Source organism: Chiloscyllium punctatum, chromosome 39 (assembly GCF_047496795.1).
Source record: "Chiloscyllium punctatum isolate Juve2018m chromosome 39, sChiPun1.3, whole genome shotgun sequence".
NCBI lineage: Eukaryota > Metazoa > Chordata > Chondrichthyes > Orectolobiformes > Hemiscylliidae > Chiloscyllium > Chiloscyllium punctatum.
In genome coordinates, this window is record NC_092777.1 from 69,366,893 (window position 1) to 69,387,543 (window position 20,651).

The following is a 20,651-nucleotide window of genomic DNA, read 5'->3' on the forward strand; positions in this document are numbered from 1 at the left end:
ACAGCCAGGGAATTCCTAGAGGCATGGCACTCATCCACAGACTATCAACAAACACATCGACCTGGACCCAATATACCGGCCACTACAGCGGACAGCTCGAACTGACAACCGGAAGCGGCAGAGACAGGCCACTATAAATGCCGGAGGAAAAAGCACAGAAGTGCTTCACAGGAGGCTCCCAAGCCCTGAGGATGTCACCTAGACAGGGGACGAAACGTTTGCAAGACAAATTCCCAGCTCGGCGAACAGGACCACAACAACGAGCACCCGAGCTACAAATCTTCTACCAAACTTTGAAGTATGAGAAAGTCTTACCCAGAGTGGTTAAGATGTATCGTATTTGGACTTCCAGTAGGAATTCAAAAAGGTACCTCACAAAAGGCAATGTCATAAGAGCCCATGGTGTTGGAGGTTGTTTATCGGTGTGGTTAGGGATTTGGCTCATACTCAGAAAACAGCATTGGATTCCTTCTTCAGGTTGGCAACTTGTAACCAGTGGGTTCCTCAGATCAGTGCTGGGGACCACAAAAAATTTACAATAGATATTCATAACTTGGAGGGAGCGAGTGAATGTACTGTAGCCAAATTTGTAGATAACACAAAAGTAGGTGGAAAGGTAAGTTGCAACTAAATACAAATAGATTAGAGAGATTGATAGGTTGAGTAAGTGGACAGTAAGTCAGCAAATGAAATATAATGAGGGAAATTGGATTGTTCATTTTAGAAGGTAGAACAAAAGAACTGAATATTATTTAAAATGGAAAGAAACTGCAGAAAGCTGCAACACAAAGGGAACTTGGAGGGACCTGTGCATGAAACACAAAGCTAGCACACGGGGCAGCAGGGAGTCAGGAATGTTGGCCCTTATTTCAAGGGGATTGATGAATAAGAGTAGGAAAGTCCTACTGCAACTATACAAGATTAGATTAGATTACTTACAGTGTGGAAACAGACCCTTCGGCCCAACAAGTCCACACCAACCCGCCGAAGCGCAACCCACCCAGACCCCCTCCCCTACATTTACCACTTCACCTAACACTACGGGCAATTTAGCATGGCCAATTCACCTGAGCTGCACATTTTTGGACTGAGAGGGGAAACCGGAGCACTCGGAGGAAACCCATGCAGACACGGGGAGAATGTGCAAACTCCACACCTGAGGCGGGAAACGAACCTGGGTCTCTTGCGCTGTGAGGCAGCAGTGCTAACCACCGTGCCGCCCATGGTACAAGGTGCTGGGGAGGCCACAACTGGAGTAATGTGAACAGTGTTGATTCTCATATTTAAGGAAAAATGTCATTTCATTGGAGGCAGTTCAGAGATGGTTCACTGAGTTAATCCCTGGTATGGAGAGATTGTCTTAAAAGCAAAAGCTAAACAGGTTGGAACTCTGCTACCTCGAGGTTAGAAGAATGAGAAGTGAGCTCATGGAGAACTATAGAATTCTTAAAGGGGCCTGACAGGGTAAACACAGAGGATGCTTCCCCTCATGGGAGAGTCTAGAGGGCATAGTCTCAGAATAAAGGGACGTCAGTTTTTAATAAAAATAGAGGAGGAATTTCTTTGCTCAGAGGGTTGTGCACGTGTGGAACTCCTTGCTACAGAGAACCGTGGCTCTCCAGTCCTTGTGTATATTTAAGGCGGAGACAGATAGATTCTTGATCAGTCTAGCAATCAGGGATTAGAGTATTAAGGCAGGAAAGTGGTCATGGGGAATGTTTGATCAGCCATGATCCTATTGAATGGTGGATCAGGCTCAAGGGTCCAAATGACCTCTTCCTGCTCCTATTTCTAATGGCTAGGGACAGAATGGAGCATTGTTCCATGCACACCTATGGATAAAACAGACAGGCAGTCACAGGAAGCTGTCAGAGTTCATTTTAATCAAGAAAAGATGATTCTGACATTTGAGTACATCCCCACTCTGCACCAGGAACAACAATATTAGGTTTAACCAGGTGCCATTGTCTGGGTCATTCTTCACAGAATGGCCTTCTCCCCCTGAGTAACTCCAGCCCCAAATCTCGGGTGACACCACAAACTAATCATGGATTTGAACAGCATTTTTACAGCTACTCCTGTCCTGTCACCATCCGTAATAATTTCAGTGCCATCTCTTCCTGGTCAGATGGAATCTGAAAACAAAAGAAATAACAGTCATGAGCACAACTGCACATCAATCAAAGGCAAAGGCTACTTCTGGGAGTAGTTTAATAGATAACAAAGGCTGGGGTAGGACAGAGTACACAAGGAAAACAATCATTGAGGTGGCAAGAGAGGTACTACAATAATCGTGGGGGATTTTAATCTCCAGAGATTGAATGAAGGAGAAGTGTTAGTTCCCAAGAGTAAGGATTGTTTTATTCTTTAATGAGATGTGGGCATCACTGGCAAAGGCCAACATTTGTTGCCCATCTGAGTGGCTTGCTCAGCCATTTCTGATGTTGCCCATCTGAGACACAACACTTAGTACATTGATGAAGATACTGCGGAGACACTCAGAGTTCTACAAAACCACAATTCATTTATTAAGACACCTCAATTACGTCTGTCTTTCACTAATCTGAATTCTATAACTAAACCCAAATGTTATTACCCAGGAGAGTTCACAGCTGGCTAACTGAAAGCTCTGCTCAAGAACCCCAACCCTCACCCTATCACCATGCCTCCTGACATAGGGTACCTTCTTACAACGTTAGTCTTCATAATGTTGTTGAATAAAGGAATTTCTTCAGGCTTTTTGCCAAGTGTCTGTGCCAAGTGTGTGTATGCACATGACCAATGTATATCTTATCTGATAGAGCCAGAAGTTCCTGTTTTCCTTCATTTCTAACACTTAGCAAACCTCACGACTCAGCGTAGTTCCACTCACATAGCAGCCCATTGACAGGCGTCTTGTCAGTGCCCGTTATCTTTAGCCTTTTCCAACACAGAACCACACTGCTCTGGGTCTGGATCACCATGTAAACAAGACCACACAAGGATTTCCTTTGAGCAAACCAAATGGCTTCTTTTTTAAGCAAAAATGGTGATTATATGGTCACTATTAGTCCAGTTCTTTAATTCCAAATGTTATTGAATTCAAATTTCACCATCTGCCATGGTAGATTCAAACCCATGTTCCCACAGCATTGGCAATGGGGCTATGGTTTACCAGTCCAGTGGCATTTCTGCTACATGACTGCTATTTCAAAATACCAACTAGGAAGCAGGCTATTTTAGATCTAGCGCCATGCAAAGAAACATTAATTATGCTACTGTAACGGAGTCTCCAAGCAATCGTGATCATACCATGGGAGCATTTTACATTCTGTTTCAGTGGGAGAAGGGTGGATCTAAAACTAAAAGGCAATGAAGACCGAATTGGTAATCTGAACTAGGAAAGCAACTTAAAAGAAAGATAATAGAGTGTAGCGGCAGTCACTCAAGAACACATTTCATTACCCAGGACAAAGATATATTCCATTAAATAAAAAAGAGACTGTCAGGAGAGAAAGCACCATCTGTAACTAGCTAAGGAAGATTGAAAAGTGGTAGATCAGAGTACTGAACAGATTCTCAACCAACAGAGAATGTCTCTAAAATGCAGTTTAAGAGACAGCTATCTAGAAATACAACATAGTAAGAGTTTTTTAAAAAGGAATAGAGTAAATAAAGTGAGCATTAGTCCCTTAGAGGTGCAGCTTGGAGAAATAATAATGGAAAACCAGGAAACGTCAGGACGAGTGCTTCAACAATGCTCAAGAAGCTTGACAACATCCAGGACAAAGGAGCCCTCTTGATTGGCATCACATCCACTCCCTCCATCACCAGCGCTCAGTAGCAGCAGTGTCTACTATCTACAAGATGCCCTGCAGAAATTCACCAAAGGTCCTCAGACAGCACCTTCCAAACCCACAACTACTTCCACCTAGAAGGACAAGGGAGCAGACACATGGGAACACCACCCCCTGTAAAGTGCCCTTCTAAGTCACTTACCATCTTGAACTGGAAATATATTACCATTTCTTAATGTTGCTGAGTCAAAATCCTGGAATACCCCCCTAATGGCATTGTGGGTTAACCCACAGCACGTGGACTGCAGTGGTTCAAGGAGGCAGCTCAGCCCCACCACAAAAGCAACTAGGGACAGGAAATAAATCTGACCCAGTCAGTAGCACCTACATCCCCTAACGTTTTTTTTAAAATGGCAGAAGTGTTGAACAAGAATTTAGTATTTTTATCCTCTGCAGAAGACAAAAAAACTTGAAAATCACGAGGTAAAACAGAAACCTAAAACAATCTCAGCCATTAGAGAATAAGGATCAGGGTCACAAAGGAAGTAGTTGCAAACACAGTGGTTGTAATCATGGTGTTCTTCCCTAGATTATGGAAAGCAGGCATTAAAACTGACCAAAAACCTTTAGCCTGTAAAGAGGGTTTTTACTGAATCTATAATACACAGACATAGAAGAGACAACAGACTTGCAGAAATACCACGAATCAGGCTGCCAATACCATCAGTCTGTGTTGGTGTTTATCCTCCATGAGCACTATCCCATCAACCCCTCGAGGAGCAGGCTTGTGGGCTCAAGGTCCATGCCAGAAGCATAAATGTCTAGGCCAAGACTTCAGTACAGTACTGAGGCAGTGCTTCATTTTCAAAAGGTACTGCCTTTCTGAAGGATGAAGGAGAACCTCTGATATGGTTCTTAAAGAGCAAAGGAGTTCCAGAGATTAGGGTCTGGGGAGCTGAAGGTATGATCAATGGCTAATACTTCCCTTCCACAAACATCACCAAAACAGAGAATCTGGTAATGAGGACATTTGTGTCAGTGGAATCCTGCTGTACACAGTTTGTATGCCAGGTTTCCTACGTTACAGCATGACTACACCTAAAGAACAATATTTCTTCGGCTGTAAAGCACTTTGGGACATCCGTGGTCATGGAAGAGACTAAATAAGTGCAAGATGACATTTTCCTTTTAGCTCCCGAACCTCTTTACCCCTTAACTACATTCTGAAACATTAAAGTGGTATCCCAGACTGGCAGGAAGTTAACAAATCACTCACCATGTGACCAGCTTTCAGGATCCAGAAGAAGGCAAAGTTCTGATGCTGCTTATAGAATGCAGCAGTATCCGAGAGTTTCGATGGAGTGTACACAGGTTTCCAGCGCAGACTGGAGAATGTAGGAAGACCTGGCCATTTCAGCTTCTTCACCCACAGCTCCTGCCCTGGATTGAGTGAGAGAGAGATAGACAGACAGACAAAGAGAGGAAAATCTCCTATTTTCCTTTTCTGCTCTAGTGGAAAACTTCCAATATCTCTCAGTCCTGAACTAGCAACTGTAGTTTCTATCCAGGCGAATCCACACTCTCCTTTCTATAAATGGGACTGAGCTGCCTCCAGTCTTTTGCTGGGCTTTAACAAGTTCTTGTCCAATGCACAGATTCATTGCCCTGTGCACTTTCAGACAATCCTGTATCTGATGCCCCAAGACTCTCTTCACCCACACCCTTCAGTCTATTCACCTTCACAACCTATTGCTTCTTGATATCCACCTTGTCTTCAACCGTTGCTTTCCTGTTTCAAATCCCTTCATAAACTCACCTCTCCCCATTTAATATTTTCCAGGCTTGTAACCCTGAAAAGTTGCATTCATCTATTTTTGGCATAAGAGCAAGAGACATGACCATTCAGCCCATCAAGCCTATTCTAGCATTCGATATGATCATGGCTGATCTTGGGCTCCAACTCCTCCTATTTCTGAGACAGCTAAGATTTATATATAAGGCTAGGATAATTGTATCTCACAACGAAGTACCTACAAACCTCTCAGGTGCAGAATTCCAAAGATGAATCCACTCCTCATATTAAGTAAATTGTCCTCCTCTCAGTCCTAAATGATTGGACCCTTATCCCAAAGCTGTTTCAGATTCCCCGCGACCAGTGTTGGTCACATTAAGCCCCAGAGTCTTGTATGTCTCAGACTGCCTCTCATTCTCTAAACTCCGGAAAATCTAGACCCAATTTACTCAGCCTATTATTATGGGAAAACCCACTCTTTCCAATTTACTGAACTGTCCTGCCTCTGATCTGAATACATATTTCTTCAAATAATGACTCCAAATCTGCACATAGTGTGGTCTCATCAAAAACCCTGAATAATTAAAGTGTGATTTCTTTATTCCTACACTCCAATCCCCATGTAGTAAAGGACAATATATTGGCCTTTCTAACTGCCTGATATTTTTGTATTTTTTTTGTTCCAAATGTGTCTCTGAATATCAACATTTATAACTTTAAACAATCCTGCTTTTCTGTTCTTCCGAAGTGAATAAGATGATAAGCCATAGCCAAGTTGGCCATTCAGCCCATCGAGTCTGCTCTGCCATTCAGTGAGATCATGACTCATCTGACAATCCTTAACTCCACTTAGCTGCATCTTCCCTAACCTTCAATTCCCTTAGTAAAAATTAAATCAGTATCTCAGCCTTGAACATACTTAATGATCCACAAAATTGTTACAGTGTTAGAGGCAGCCATTTGGCCCATTGTACCACTATCAATTAGCAACTTCCTGCCTTTTTCCCCATTTCCCAGTACACTATCTTTATCTAAAAAAAAATTCAGTCTCCTCTTGAATGTCTCAATTGAATGTGCCTCTACCCCATTACCAAAGAATACATTCTAGACCCTAACTACCCGCTGGGTGAGAACGTTTTTTGTCACTTCATCCTTGCTTCTTTTGCACATTCTTTTTATCCACTTGTGGGATGTGTTACTGGCTGGGCCCAGCATTTATTGCCTGTCCCTAGTTTCCTTTTGAGAAGGTGGGAGTGAGCTGCCTTCCTCCAACGCTTTAATCCTACTGTAGGTTGACCCACAATGCTCTTTGGGAGGGAATTCCAGGATTTTGACGCAATGACAGTGAAGGAATAACAATATATTTCCAGGATAGTGAGGAGCTCAGAGAAAGTGAGGACTACAGATGCTGGAGATCAGAGTCGAGAGTGTGGTGCTGGAAAAACACAGCAGATCAGACAGCATTCAAGGAGAATCAACATTTTGGGCATACGCCCTTCATCAGGAAGTGAGGGGCTCGGAGGTGATCTCCCAGGGGCTGCTGTTCCCATGTATCTGCTGCCCTTGTCCTTCTAGATGAAAGTGGTCATGGGTTTGGAAGGTACTGCCTGAGGATCTTTGGTGAATCTCTGCAGTGTATCTTGTAGATAGTACACACTGCTGTTGCTGAGCATCGGTGGAGCAGGGATTGAATGTTTGTGGATGTGGTGCCAATCAAGTGGGGGCTGCTTTATCCTGTATGGTGTCAAGCTTGAGTGTTGTTGGAGCTGCCCCCATCCAGGCCTTGGAGATGGTGGATAAGCTTTGGGGAGTTACTTGCCACAGTATTCCAAGACTCTGACCAACTCTTGTTGCCATTGTGTTTTGCTGGCACATCCAGTTGAGTTTCTGGTCAATGGTAACCCCCATGACGTTGATAGTGTGGGATTCAGTGATGGTAACACTATTGAATATCAAGGGGCAGTGGTTAGATTGTCTGTTATTGGTGAAGGACATTCATGCCACACAAATGCCAGGTAATGTTACTTTCAGCCCATTTCTCATTACTTTAAATCTATGCCTGCTTGTTTCTTGTATGAGTGGGGACAGTCTCTCCCTATCAATTTGGACGGCATGGTGGCTCAGTGGTTAGCACTGCTGCCTCACAGCACCAGGGACCCAGGTTTGATTGCTACCTCAGGTGACTGTCTGTGTGGAGTTTGTACATTCTCCCCGTGTCTGTGTGGGTTTCCTCCGGATACTCCAGTTTCCTCTCACAATCCAAAGATGTGCAGGTCAGGTGAATTGGCCATGTTAAATTACCCATAAGTCTGGGTGGGTTAGCCTTTGGAGGGCCGAAGTGGACTTGTTGGCCTGTTTCCACACTGTAGGGAATCTAATCTAATCTAATACGGTCTTTTGTCGGTCATTCTCACCTTTGAGAATATTCTGCACCTTTTCTGAGACATCCTTGACTCTGGCAAACGAGAAGCATCACACCATCCTGTCAGCTACAGAAATGTCGGTCTGTGCCCTAGACTAGAATGTCCTCTATCATAACTGATTGCTTGGAGCATGATATACCTATCTTTACAGTGGAGCCAGTCTGAGTGACAGACCTGGCTGTCGTTGCTCTGTTCCCCAGTAATCAGGATCTTGGTGCATGGGACACGATTTCAGAGTTTGCGAATGGCACTAAGTTTGTAAAAATTGTAATCAGAGGTGGATAGTGTGGAACTTCAAGGACATTGACAAGTTGGAGTGGGCAGAGAGGGGGCAGGTGAGTGTCTGACCCATTCCCTCTGACTAACGCACCTAACACTACGGGCAATTTAGCATGGCCAATTCACCTGACCTGCACATCTTTGGACTGTGGGGGGAAACCGGAGCACCCGGAGGAAACCCACGCAGACACAGGGAGAACGTGCAAACTCCACACAGTCAGTCGCCTGAGACAGGAATAGAACCTGGGTCCCTGGCACCGTGAGGCAGCAGTGCTAACCACTGAGCCACCGTGCCACCCCTTGTACCTGTTGGTGCCAGCAACATCGGTTGAGAAAGGGACAAGGTTCTGCAGAGAGAATATGGGAAGTTAGGCAGGAGGTTTAAAAGGTAGGTCCTCGAGAATAGTAATATCTGGATTACTCCCGGTGCCATGTGCTAGAGAGAGAGGAGAAATAGGAGGGTAGAGCACATAAATGTGTGGCTAAGGAGCTGGTATAAGGGGCAAGGATTCATACTTTTGGATTATTGAGATCTCTTCTGGGGTAGTAGTGACCTGTATATGAAGGACAGGCAGCACCTGCATTGGAAGAGGACTAATATACCGGCCTGTGGGGTGGGGTGGGGTGGGGGGGTCATGTTCCAGAGGTGTGCAAGTGAGCATGTGTGCGGCGTAGTTTGATCCAAAGACATAGTCACAAAAGACACAAGTTGCTCCAATATAAGAGGGGAGCAACTTACATTTTCGAGGCAGGCACGAGCAAGACAGAAATCCAGTTACATCAGACAAATTAAACTACACTTACTTCAATGCAACAAGCCTTACAGATCAAAATCAAAAACTGGCGCTGGAAAAGCACAGCAGGTCAGGCAACATCCGAGGAGCAGCAGAGTCAATGTTTCAAGCAAAAGTATTTCATCAGGAATTCCTGATGTAGTGTTGGCGGTCCTGCTCTGCTTTTCCACCATCCCTTTCGACTCCGATCTCCAGCAACTGTAGTCCTTACTTTCTGCTAGCACCTGACAGGGAAAGCAGATGAACTCAGGGCACGGTTGGGAACATGGGACTGGGATATCATAGCGATTACAGAAACATGGCTCAGAGATGGATAGGACTGGCAGTTTTGTGTTCTCAAATATAGATGCTGTAGAAAGGTCGGGAAGTTTGGAGGGGAGGGGGGTGTGGAAGAGAGAGAAGGGGAGCAGTAGGGTTTTTGGTGAGCTGTAGGGAGGATATTTCCGGGAGAACATCCAATGAAGTAATTTGAGTGGAACCGAGAAACAGGAAAAGGATGATCACATTTTTGGGATTGTTGGAGGTGCCGTTGATCGTATCGAGGGCTACTGCAGGCTGCAGCGCGACATAGACAGGATGCAGAGCTGGGCTGAGAAATGGCAGATGGAGTTCAACCTGGATAAGTGCGAAGTGATGCATTTTGGAAGGTTGAACTCGAATGCTGAATATAGGATTAAAGACAGGATTCTGGCAGTGTGGAGGAACAGAGGGATCTGGGTGTGCAAGTACATAGATCCCTCAAAGTTACCACCCAAGTGGATAGGGTTGTTAAGGAAGCATATGGTGTTTTGGCTTTCATTAACAGGGGGATAGAGTTTAAGAGCTGCAAGGTTTTGCTACACCTCTACAAAGTCCTGGTGAGACCACACTTGGAATATTGTGTCCAGTTCTGGTTACCCTACTATAGGAAAGATACAGAGGCTTTGGAGAGGGTGCAAAGAAGGTTTACCAGGATGCTGCCTGGACTGGAGGGATTGTCTTATGAAGAAAGGTTGACTAAACTTGGAATTTTCTCTCTGGAGAGAAGGAGGAAGAGAGGTGACCTGATCAAGGTATAGAAGGTAATGAGAGGCGTGGATAGAGTCAACAGCCAGAGACTTTTCCCCAGGGCAGGATTGACTGGTACGAGGGGTCATAGTTTTACGATATTAGGAGAAAGGTATAGAGGGGAGGTCAGAGGTAGGTTCTTTACGCAGAGAGTTGTGAATGCATGGAATGTGTTGCCAGCTGTGGTGATGGAAGCAGGGTTATTAGGGACATTTAAGCGACTTCTGGACATGCACATGGAGAGCAGGGAGTTGAGGGGTACGTTGGTTAGGTTATTTTATTTTGCATTAATCCTCAACACAACATCATGGGCCAAAGGGCCTGTTCTGCGCTGTACTTTTCTATATTCTATCCTTAATTTCTATCCCTCCACCACTGGCCACCATCCCTTTAGTGGCCTGGACATTAATCCCTAGAATTCTATCTCCTCCCCTTTTCCTCACTTTCCTCCTTCAAGATTCTTCTCGAAACATCCTCCTTTCACAAAGCTTTTGGACACCAGCCCTAATAATCTAATGTGACTTGGAGCTAAAACTTTTTGATATCACAATGGTGTTACCTTCATTTTCTAACATATTTAAGACACTACCTAAATACAAGTTACTGCAGCTATTAATCATAATTTCTCCCCAGACATTTTCTTACTCTTTACAACACATTTGCACTGTGCATCGCTACATCAGAGTCACCCAACATTGGGGCCCATTTGATCATAAGCCTATAAGATATAGAAGCAGAAGTGGCCACTTGGTCTATCAAGTCTCCTTGGTTATTCAACATGGCTGACCTGATCATCCTCAAACGCACTTCCCTGCCTTTTTCGCCATAAACCTTAATTACCAACTGATCTGTGCCATGAGGACTAAGTTTTTGATGTTTTCTTACTATCCCAGAGATAAATTATTCTTTTCTTCCATTACCGAAAAGCATAGTGCTCTAGTCCTTTCGACAAGATATGGGGTCATCATCACTCCTCCAACCTTTGGAATCATTGGGTCAATGGGCTGAGGAGTGGCACTTGGAGTTTAATTTGGATAAATGTGAGGTATTGCATTTTCATAAAATAAACAGGGGCACAACTTATAGAATTAATGGTAGGGCCCCAGGTAATGTTGTAGAACAGAGAGACCTAGGGGTTCAGATACACAATTCTTTAAACTTGTGTCACAGGTAGGACAGGCTGGTTAAGGAGGCATTAACATGTTTGCCTTCATTGCTCAGACCATGGAGTATACGATTTAGGGGTTGTACAGGATGTTGGTGAGACCACTTTTGGAGCACTGTGTACATTTTTAGAAGTTGCTTTATTATCAGTGTACATTTCTGGTCAACCTATGATTAAATTTGAGACAGTTCAGAAAGAATTAACCAGAGTTATAAAGGAAAGGCTGGATAGACTGTGACTTTTTCTCCCCCCAATGGAGCATAGGAGTTTGAGGGGTGACCCTATAGAGATTTATAAAATCATGAGGGACATTACCAAGGTGAATAGCGAGGGTCTTTTCCCTAGGGGAGTTCAAAACTAAGGGGCATATTTTTAAGGTGAGAGGAGAAAGTTTAAAAGGAATCTGAAGGGCTCCTTTTCGGATAGAGGGTGGCTCATGTGTGGAATGAACTGTCAGAGGAAGTGATAAATGCAGGTACAGTTACAACATTTAAAAGACATTTGGATTGGTACATGAATAGGAAAAGGTTAGGAGGATATGGACAAAACACACAAATATCCTTGTTTAGTTTGGAAAACTTAATCGGCATGGATGAATTGGACCGAGGGTCTGTTTCCGTGCTGCATGACTCGATGACACTGATGCTTAGTAAGCAGCAGCGTGTACTACAAGATGTGCTGCAGAAATTCACCAAAGATCCTTGGGGAGCAGCTTCCACCCTATGGCCACTACCATCTAGAAGGAGAAGGGCAGCAGGCACACAGGAACACCAGCCCCTCCAAGTTCCTTTCTAAGTCACTCACTCCCCATCCTGACTTGGAAACATATCACCATTCCTTCAGTGTCACTGGGTCAAAATCCTGAAACTCCCTCTACAGGATCTTCAGAAAAGTATCAAAAACTCAATTCTTACAGCACCAATTGATTGAAAATCTGGGTTTACAGAAAAATACACTTGAAGATTATCAGATCAGCCATGATGTAGCGGAACAGCAGAGCACTGTGAGTCTAACTACAGCACATGGACTGCAGTGGTTCAAGGCAGCAGCTCACCCCCACCTTCTCAAGGGGCAACTAGGGACGGGCGATAAATGCTCACCGAGCCAGTGACACCCACATCCCACAAGTGAATAAAATAAATACACAAGTGCAGTACCTTCTTCCAGCACAAGGGGCAGTCTCAAGCAGGTTAGTCTGTGGGCCTTTTTGTATTGGTATCCTAATCAATGAGACACCCTCCTGTTCAGTATATTTACAACACAAAAAGAACCTGAGGCCTTCATGTATTGAGGTAGACACAGCTGGTTTTCAGAAAAGGATTGGAGAGGAATTAACTTCCTGATTACTGGTAGAGAGATACTTAACCCTGGATCAATGACTGCACAGAACACAAAGGGGATTATGGAGATAATGTGTTTGTGATGGAGCTGTAGCATATCCACACACCCTCATCTCAGAAAAACAACAAAGACCCAAATCATACAATAGAAAGCAAAATGCCCGTCAGAGGGCAGAATGGTGACATAAGCAGCGTCCCACAGACACCTCAAGTTCATTCCAACTGGCGTGAAGTCAGTCCGCACCAACATTTAGGTAATTATAGATCACAAGAATAGAATATTAAAGAAACAAATTAAATTTACTCCTTGACTGCAGTAATGTTAACAAGAACACACTCCCCTCCCCAGCTTAATGCACAAGATATATAAATTAATTTATAAACATGAATTTATATTGTATTTGTTATTTCATTTTGCAAGTTATTTCTCCTGGGATTGTGCAGTGCTACACATGTACAGAAAACATTTGAGCTTAAAGATTAGCTTCTCCGAGCAAGAAAGCATCCTTAGGAATCAAACTCTAGCTTTAACCTGGACCCCTGTAGAAACCCATTATTCACTTAAAATCATTTAATTTAAAGTAGCAATTCTCAGGAATACAGCCACAATGCTAAATGAGAACCAACTATGTGGAAATATCTGCAGTGGAATTTGAAATTTATGAACTTCCAATCCAACCCAGATATTTGTTAAAATTTATTCATGTTGTGGATTGTGGGTGTCACTGGCTGGGCCAGCATTTATTGCCCATCCCAAGTTGCCCCCACTTGAGAAGGTGGGGGTCAGCTGTCTTCCTAAACTGCTGCAGTCCATGTGCAGCCACATTGCTCCTGGGGGAGGGAATTCCAGCATTTTCACCCAGTGACACTGAAGTGACCCTCGGACTCAGCAATGTCTTCTTGACCTGCAATCTTCTTCCCGACCTCTCCACCCCCAACCCCCACTCCGGCCTATCACCCTCACCGCCTTCCACCTATCGCATTCCCAACGCCCCTCCCCCAAGTCCCTCCTCCCTACCTTTTATCTTAGCCTACTTGGCACACCCTCCTCATTCCTGAAGAAGGGCTCATGCCCAAAACGTCGATTCTCCTGCTCCTTTGATGCTGCCTGACCTGCTGCGCTTTCCCAGCAACACATTTTTCAACACTGAAGGAATGGCAATATATTTCCAAGTCAGGGATGTCTGGAGGGCAACTTGCAAGGTGTCATGTTCCCGAGTATCTCCTACCCTTATCCTTCTAGATGGAAGTGGTCATGGGTTTGGCTAAGGGTCTTTGGTGAATTTCTGCAGTGCATCTTGTAGTTAAAAATTATTCACTCAGCCAAAGCTGACAGCAATATATAAACCACAGCTTCCCTGTTTAACCCATACGTAATTACTGCTTGAGGAACCAAAACCATTTTTAAATACAACCATAGCATAAGATACAGAACCACGTCAGTATCACGAGACACCCAGCTTAGCATTGCTTCAGATTGATGTCAGCTTTGCAGAACTCTAACAAAAAAATTAAAATGACAGCACATAAATACAGTTCTGTATAAATGCACATTTATAAATATAAACTTGTGAGACTGGGGGGTGTTTCTTTTTCATTGACTTCAATAAAATTTACTATTCCGTTAATTTGAAAATATGTTATGGTTGTTGAATTTTTTGGGGTCCCTCTATCTCTCAATGTTGGTCAAAGACTTTCAATGAAAATCCATTGAAGTGTCTGACTCCTCTGAATAACACTACCCTGATATAGGTTCCAGTTAACTGCCTGGCGATAGTGGGTTGGGGGAGGGGGGGGTGGGGGAAAAGAGTGTGGAAGTGAGAGAGAGAGCAAAACAGAGAGAGAACAAGTGCTATCAGTGATCTGTCCTTACCCAGGGTGTCCACAATCAGGTCGAGTTGTCCATTATAAACCGTGACATTCACATTGGCAATCAGCAGCTTGTCAATTATGTTGATTACTGGTCTCATGAAATCGCCTTCCATATTGGAGAAAACCTCATTAGACTGCCCTGGGTGGTTTCAGATAAGAGACTGGTTAAGTAGCTACTTATGTACATTATTCAAACATGATTCAAGGATTCATGGTACACAGGGCAGCAAGGACATAGGAATTCAATAATGGGGTGAACAGGGAAAAGTCACAAATAGATGCGCATTTTGAACCCTTCCCTCAACCACCTCCTCCCTGGCTCCCCACAGACAGTACCTCCCCATTTCACAAAGTCCGGGATGATTTTCAGCTTCTTTCTGATTGGCCCATTCATCAGCCAATCTAGGCTGGGACTCTGCAGGGGGCTGATATGGTGTTTGTAAAGACTGACTGCAAAAATACAAGTGAGAAAGTAAGTCTGAGAGACAGAGCTACAGACAGCCTGGGTACATTCAATAAAACAAAGCAACTGTTCATTGCACTTTGTTCTTTCACAAGATTTAATTGCTTGAATAATCAAGGCACCAGATGAATCTAAGCATCCGTTCACATAGCACCATCAGTCCAAAGCAGTTACCTCCATCACTTTTATTTCTGGAGATTAACACAGCAACAATTTTCATCATCTGGCAGTTAAATGTTACTTCAGTACAAGACAAGAGTCCACTACTCAAAAATGAAACAATCAACCAGCAAGATGACCTATAGGCCTCCCTCGGTGCTGACCCTCCAACAGTGTGGCACTGCCTCATGCTGGCCCTCAGATCGGGGATTTCTCTCAGTGACACCCCAGAGTGTTATCCTAAATCGTGTCACAATGTCACAGAAACTAATTTCCCACAAGCTGCTCACCTAGTTGGGAGCTCTTCATCAGTGGCATAATTTGTGGAGAATCGGAGTCTGTCCGTTTGGTCATTATGTTGTAGAAGTTCACCCCATCGGTATTCTATAACAGAAGCAGCCAAATGTTATCCACAGTAATTATTGCCACAGCCTATGTTTGTGTGCACTTGTGTTTGTGTGTGTGCGCGCGTGTACACACACACGTGCATGTGTGCTGGTGCCCTAACTGGGAGAGTGTGCACTGATAATTGTGCCCCACCGTTTGACAAGCCATCCTAAAATTTAGATTTAGATTTAGATTACTTACAATGTGGAAACAGGCCCTTCGGCCCAACAAGTCCACACCGCCCCGCCGAAGCGTAACCCACCCATACCCCTACATCTACATTTACCCCTTACCTAACACTACAGGCAATTTAGCATAGTCAATTCACCTGGCCTGCACATCTTTGGACTGTGGGAGGAAACCGGAGCACCCGGAGGAAACCCACGCAGACACGGGGAGAACGTGAAAACTCCACACAGTCAGTCGCCTGAGGCGGGAATTGAACCCGGGTCTCAGGCGCTGTGAGGCAGCAGTGCTAACCACTGTGCCACCGTGCCGCCTGTTTCCACATTGTAAGTAATCTAAATCTAAATCTAAATCTAAATCTAAATTTATGAGCTCCCAAGGAGATGATTAATTTGCCTGACTGTGATTCAGGACCAAAACAATTCACCCCAGGTTTGGTCAGGAACAGAAAGGAGGTGACAAGTCAGACACTGCCTATTTCCTTCCAGTAGGACCTGAAGAAAAATTACACCTTGTTGAAGCCCCCCCCCACCCCTCCCCCACAAGTAATTAGCCCAGAAACCCACCAGAGTAAGTTCTGGGGCATTGAGTCACTTGGGGATGGGGGCAGGAGTGGGCGTGGGGGAGGTGAAGGAGAAAAGAGTCATCACTGTCTGGGCCGGGAGTGGGAGGGGGGCAGAGAGAAACTGACAGCATACATGTGCTTTTGTGTGTACGCCTGTGTGCACGCCTGTGTGCGTGTTTACATGTGCCTGAGAGTTTTATGTGTGCACCTGTGTTAGTATGTTTGTGTGTGTGTGTGTGTGTGTGTGTGTGTGTGTGTGTGTGTGTGTGTGTGTGTGTGTGAGAGAAAGAGTGTAGACGTGTGTGCACCTGTGTTGTACGTGAATGCCTGTGAGTATACATGAGGGCATGAGCACTTATGAGAGTGTGTTGTATACAGGAAGTGGACATGAGCAGCACATACACAATTAGGGATCTCAGAGGATTCATCCGGCTGGGCAATGACAAATAGCACCATAAGACACAGAAGCAGAAATTAGGCCATTCAGCCCATTGAGTCTGCTCTGCCATTCAATCATGGCTGATAAGTTTCTCAACCCCATTCTCCCCGTAACCCCTGATCCCCTTGACAATCAAGAACCTATCTACATCCGTCTTAAATACACTCAATGACCTGGCCCCCACAACGTTCCGTGACAATGAATTCCATAGATTCCCCACTCTCTGGCTGAAGACGTTTCTCCTTACCTCTATTCTAAAAGGTCTTCATGGAGTTCAACCTGGATAAATGCGAGCTGATGCATTTTGGAAGGTTGAATTTGAAAGCTGAGTACAGGATTAAGGACAGGATTCTTGGCAGTGTGGAGGAACAGAGGGATCTTGGTGTGCAGGTACATAGATCCCTTAAAATGGCCACCCAAGTGGACAGGGTTGTTAAGAAAGCATATGGTGTTTTGGCTTTCATTAACAGGGGGATTGAGTTTAAGAGTCGTGAGATCTTGTTGCAGCTCTATAAAACTTTGGTTATACCGCACATGGAATACTGCGTCCAGTTCTGGTCACCCTATTATAGGAAAGATGTGGATGCTTTGGAAGGGTTCAGAGGAGGTTTACCAGAATGCTGCCTGGACTGGAGGGCTTATCTTATGAAGAGAGGTTGACTGAGCTCGGACTTTTTTCATTGGAGAAAAGGAGGAGGAGAGGGGACCTAATTGAGGTATACAAGATAATGAGAGGCCAGAGACTATTTCCCAGGGCAGAAATGACTAACACGAGGGGTCACAGTTTTCAGCTGGTTGGAGGAAAGTATAGAGGGGATGTCAGAGGCGGGTTCTTTACACAGAGAGTTGTGAGAGCATGGAATGCGTTGCCAGCAGCAGTTGTGGAAGTGAGGTCATTGGGGATATTTAAGAGACTACTGGACATGCATATGGTCACAGAAACATGAGGATCAGTGGTCGGCACAACATCGTGGGCTGTAGGGCCTGTTCTGTGCTGTACTGTTCTATGTTCTATGTTCTACTCTAAGGCTCTGCCCTTGGGTCCTAGTCTCTCCTACCAATGGAAAATTTTTCCCAACACCTACTCTGTCCAGGCCCTTCTGTACGTTTCAATTAGATTTCCCCTCATCCTTCTAAACTCCATTGAGTCTAGACCCTGAGTCAGCAAACAAACCGATGTTAAGTTTTTCATTACTGGGACCATTCTCGTGAATCTCCTCCAAACCCGGTCCAGGGTCAGTACATCCTTCCTGAGATATGAGGCTGAAAACTACACACAATACTCCAAATGTGGTCTGACCAGAGCCTCAGAAGTACATCCCTGCTTTTATATTCCTCTCAAAATAAATGCCATCATTGCATTTGCCTTCCGATCTATTGACTCAACCTGCAAGTTTACCTTGAGAGAATCCTGGACTAGAACTCCCAAGTCTCTTTGCGCTCAGACTTATGAATTTTCTAGATTAGAGTGGTGCTGGAAAAGCACAGCAGGTCAGGAGCATCCGAGGAGCAGGAGACTCGAAGTTTCAGGCAAAAGCCCTTCACCAGGGATGAAGGCAGGGAGCCTCCAGGGGTGGAGAGATAAATGGGAGCTCCCAAAGAATTCTCGCAGATTTGTCAGCTACCTAACAAAGTAGACACTGAAAAGAGGGATCTCACACTCAGATACTCACTTTCTCAACAACCCTCTCTGTTACAGACCAGAGCTCAGTCGCCTTCTGATAATCACCAGCTTCAATTGCTGCCTGCACTCTCGCAGTGTAAGAGTTGACCTCTGCCAGCCCCTGGTCATCAAGCAGAGACTGGAGAAAACAGACACATCTTAGTTTAAATAGCAGACACAGACAGAAAACGTCTTAAGGTCAAAACTATATACTTACGATGCTGTACAGGTAGGGCCCCCACGACAGGACTGAATCTACAGAAACAAGGAAGTGTTTTCAGGTGGTCAGTATAACACGATTCTGACCCCATACAAACCCAGTCATTGTAAAATGTAAAACCCTGCTAATATCAGAGTACACAGCCATTGCTTCAGGTGAAGTGCCACTCTTTCACCTGTGCTTAATATTAAAACTATACTTTAAAACATTTTTTTAAATAAAATGCAGTTGCAATTAATGCTTTAATACTGGCACCAGGACACTGCACGATGGTAACTGTTCTGACTCTCTCTCATTCCTCACAGTGCAGTCCCTCTCCCATTTAATTGAGAGAAGTGAGAAGCCATACCCAGAGGCGAGATCCAGGAATCTCCCAAAGCCACACCAGCAAAATGACACTTGATTTGATTGAGCTGGACCTCCTGTGAATGGAATCATGCATCAGTCCCGATAGAATGACAGAAAACATCCAATCCAACAGGTTTCTACTGTACACGATATCACCTTCATCATGATAACCTACTCTGTTCTCCCTCTCATTTATTCAGCTCCCCTTCAATGTATCAATCCTACTCTGACACTACCTGTGGGAGAGAGTTCCACGTTCTCCCCATTCTCTAGGTAAAGAGGTTTCTCTTGAACTCACTCCCAATGGGATTTTAGTGATCATCTTGTCTTAGTGGTCTGTGGTCTCCCTGCTATTGAAAATATCTTCTCCACATCTGCCCTATCAAACTCTTTCAGAATCTTGAAGGCCTCAATCAAGTGTGTCCTCAGCTTCTCTTTACCAGAGGGAAGATCCCAAGCCTGGTCCACCTTTCCTGCTTTCATTTTCATACACAGGGTTTACAATTCACCCACTTTCACTGTAACCTTGAAATATAACAGAGTTTAGAGACTGATCAAAATAATCCCAGTGTAATCTAATCAACGTTGTATACAAATTCAAAATTATTTCAGTTTTTTTCTGTGCTATTTGTGAAGAGATTAAGTGTGTGTTAAGATTGTGTTTTTTCCATAGTTTGATTTGGTCGCTTTGTTACTCGATGATTGGGCTACGCTTAGCTCCAAATGCTTCTCTTCCTTTGAGTTGTTATTAACTGAAGTTAATGTGGGCCCCTCCCTCCTACTGCCATGTACCATCTCGTATATGGCGATGTTGAAATTAATTCTGCAATAACACCAAGTCTGCAAGTCTACATTGAACACTTTTAGCAAAGATCTGGACTAAATCACACATTTTACTGACATCACACCATCTGTGCCCACTGACTGACTGCAGAAAGCTTACCCAGGACAGCAAACACTCCCTGACTCTCACTGCAAAAATACACCAAAAAACATATGCATTAACAAAACCTAGGTTGTACTTAGTTCAATAAGATCATAAGACACAAGCAAAAGTAGGCCATTCAGCCCACTGAATCTGTTCTGCCATTCACAGCTTATCCAATAATCAACTCCACATTTGTCCCAGAACCTTTAAATATAAGCAAAAGCTGAGAATCAATGATGCAGCTTCGACAGCCCTTGGTGCTACCACCCTCAGTGAAGAAATTCCTCCACTCAGTCTTAAACAGCAAACCCATTAACCGTGAACTCCACACGTTCCAGAATACTCCTACCTTAATCAGCTCCAAAGAAATAGCAGCTGCCATTTTACCACCATAGGATTCAGCAAAAATGTAGAAAGGAACATTCTGTTCAAAAGAAGTTGATATTTTGATTTCAGGCTTCTAACACGGGAAAAATCAAAATTTTTATTCTATCATGGCTCGTGGACTTCACTGGCTGGTCAGCATTTATTGCCTGTCCATAGTTGCCCCTTGAACCACTGCAGTCCAAATGCTATAGGTAGGCCCACAATGCCCAGTGAGTTAGTCTCTCTACAATTCATACCGGGATGGTCAACATGCTCATGAGCAGACACAGTGAAGTATACTCATGTCGAGGTTTTACTGTAGATCTAGCCTGTTCATATCTCAGGCAGAATGAACCTACATACCTGACCCTAAACCAAACCGAGGCTCACCTCTAACCCTGCCTTCCATCTCTAGGACTGGACACTCCAGTGTAACAGT

At 44.3% G+C, this 20,651-nt stretch overlaps 1 protein-coding gene across 1 annotated transcript; it reads right to left on the reverse strand.

Annotated features, from left to right (window-relative positions):
* Nucleotides 1-1,862: 1,862 nt before the first annotated feature.
* Nucleotides 1,863-20,292, reverse strand: scpep1 (serine carboxypeptidase 1). Its single transcript, XM_072559033.1, has 9 exons — nucleotides 20,196-20,292; nucleotides 18,920-18,992; nucleotides 18,568-18,605; nucleotides 18,361-18,489; nucleotides 15,401-15,494; nucleotides 14,825-14,938; nucleotides 14,490-14,627; nucleotides 5,053-5,216; nucleotides 1,863-2,135 (listed from the first exon to the last, which is right to left on the reverse strand). The coding sequence occupies exons 1-9, from the start codon at nucleotides 20,226-20,228 to the stop codon at nucleotides 2,073-2,075; spliced, it is 846 nt and encodes a 281-aa protein (XP_072415134.1). The 5' UTR covers nucleotides 20,229-20,292; the 3' UTR covers nucleotides 1,863-2,072.
* Nucleotides 20,293-20,651: the final 359 nt, after the last annotated feature.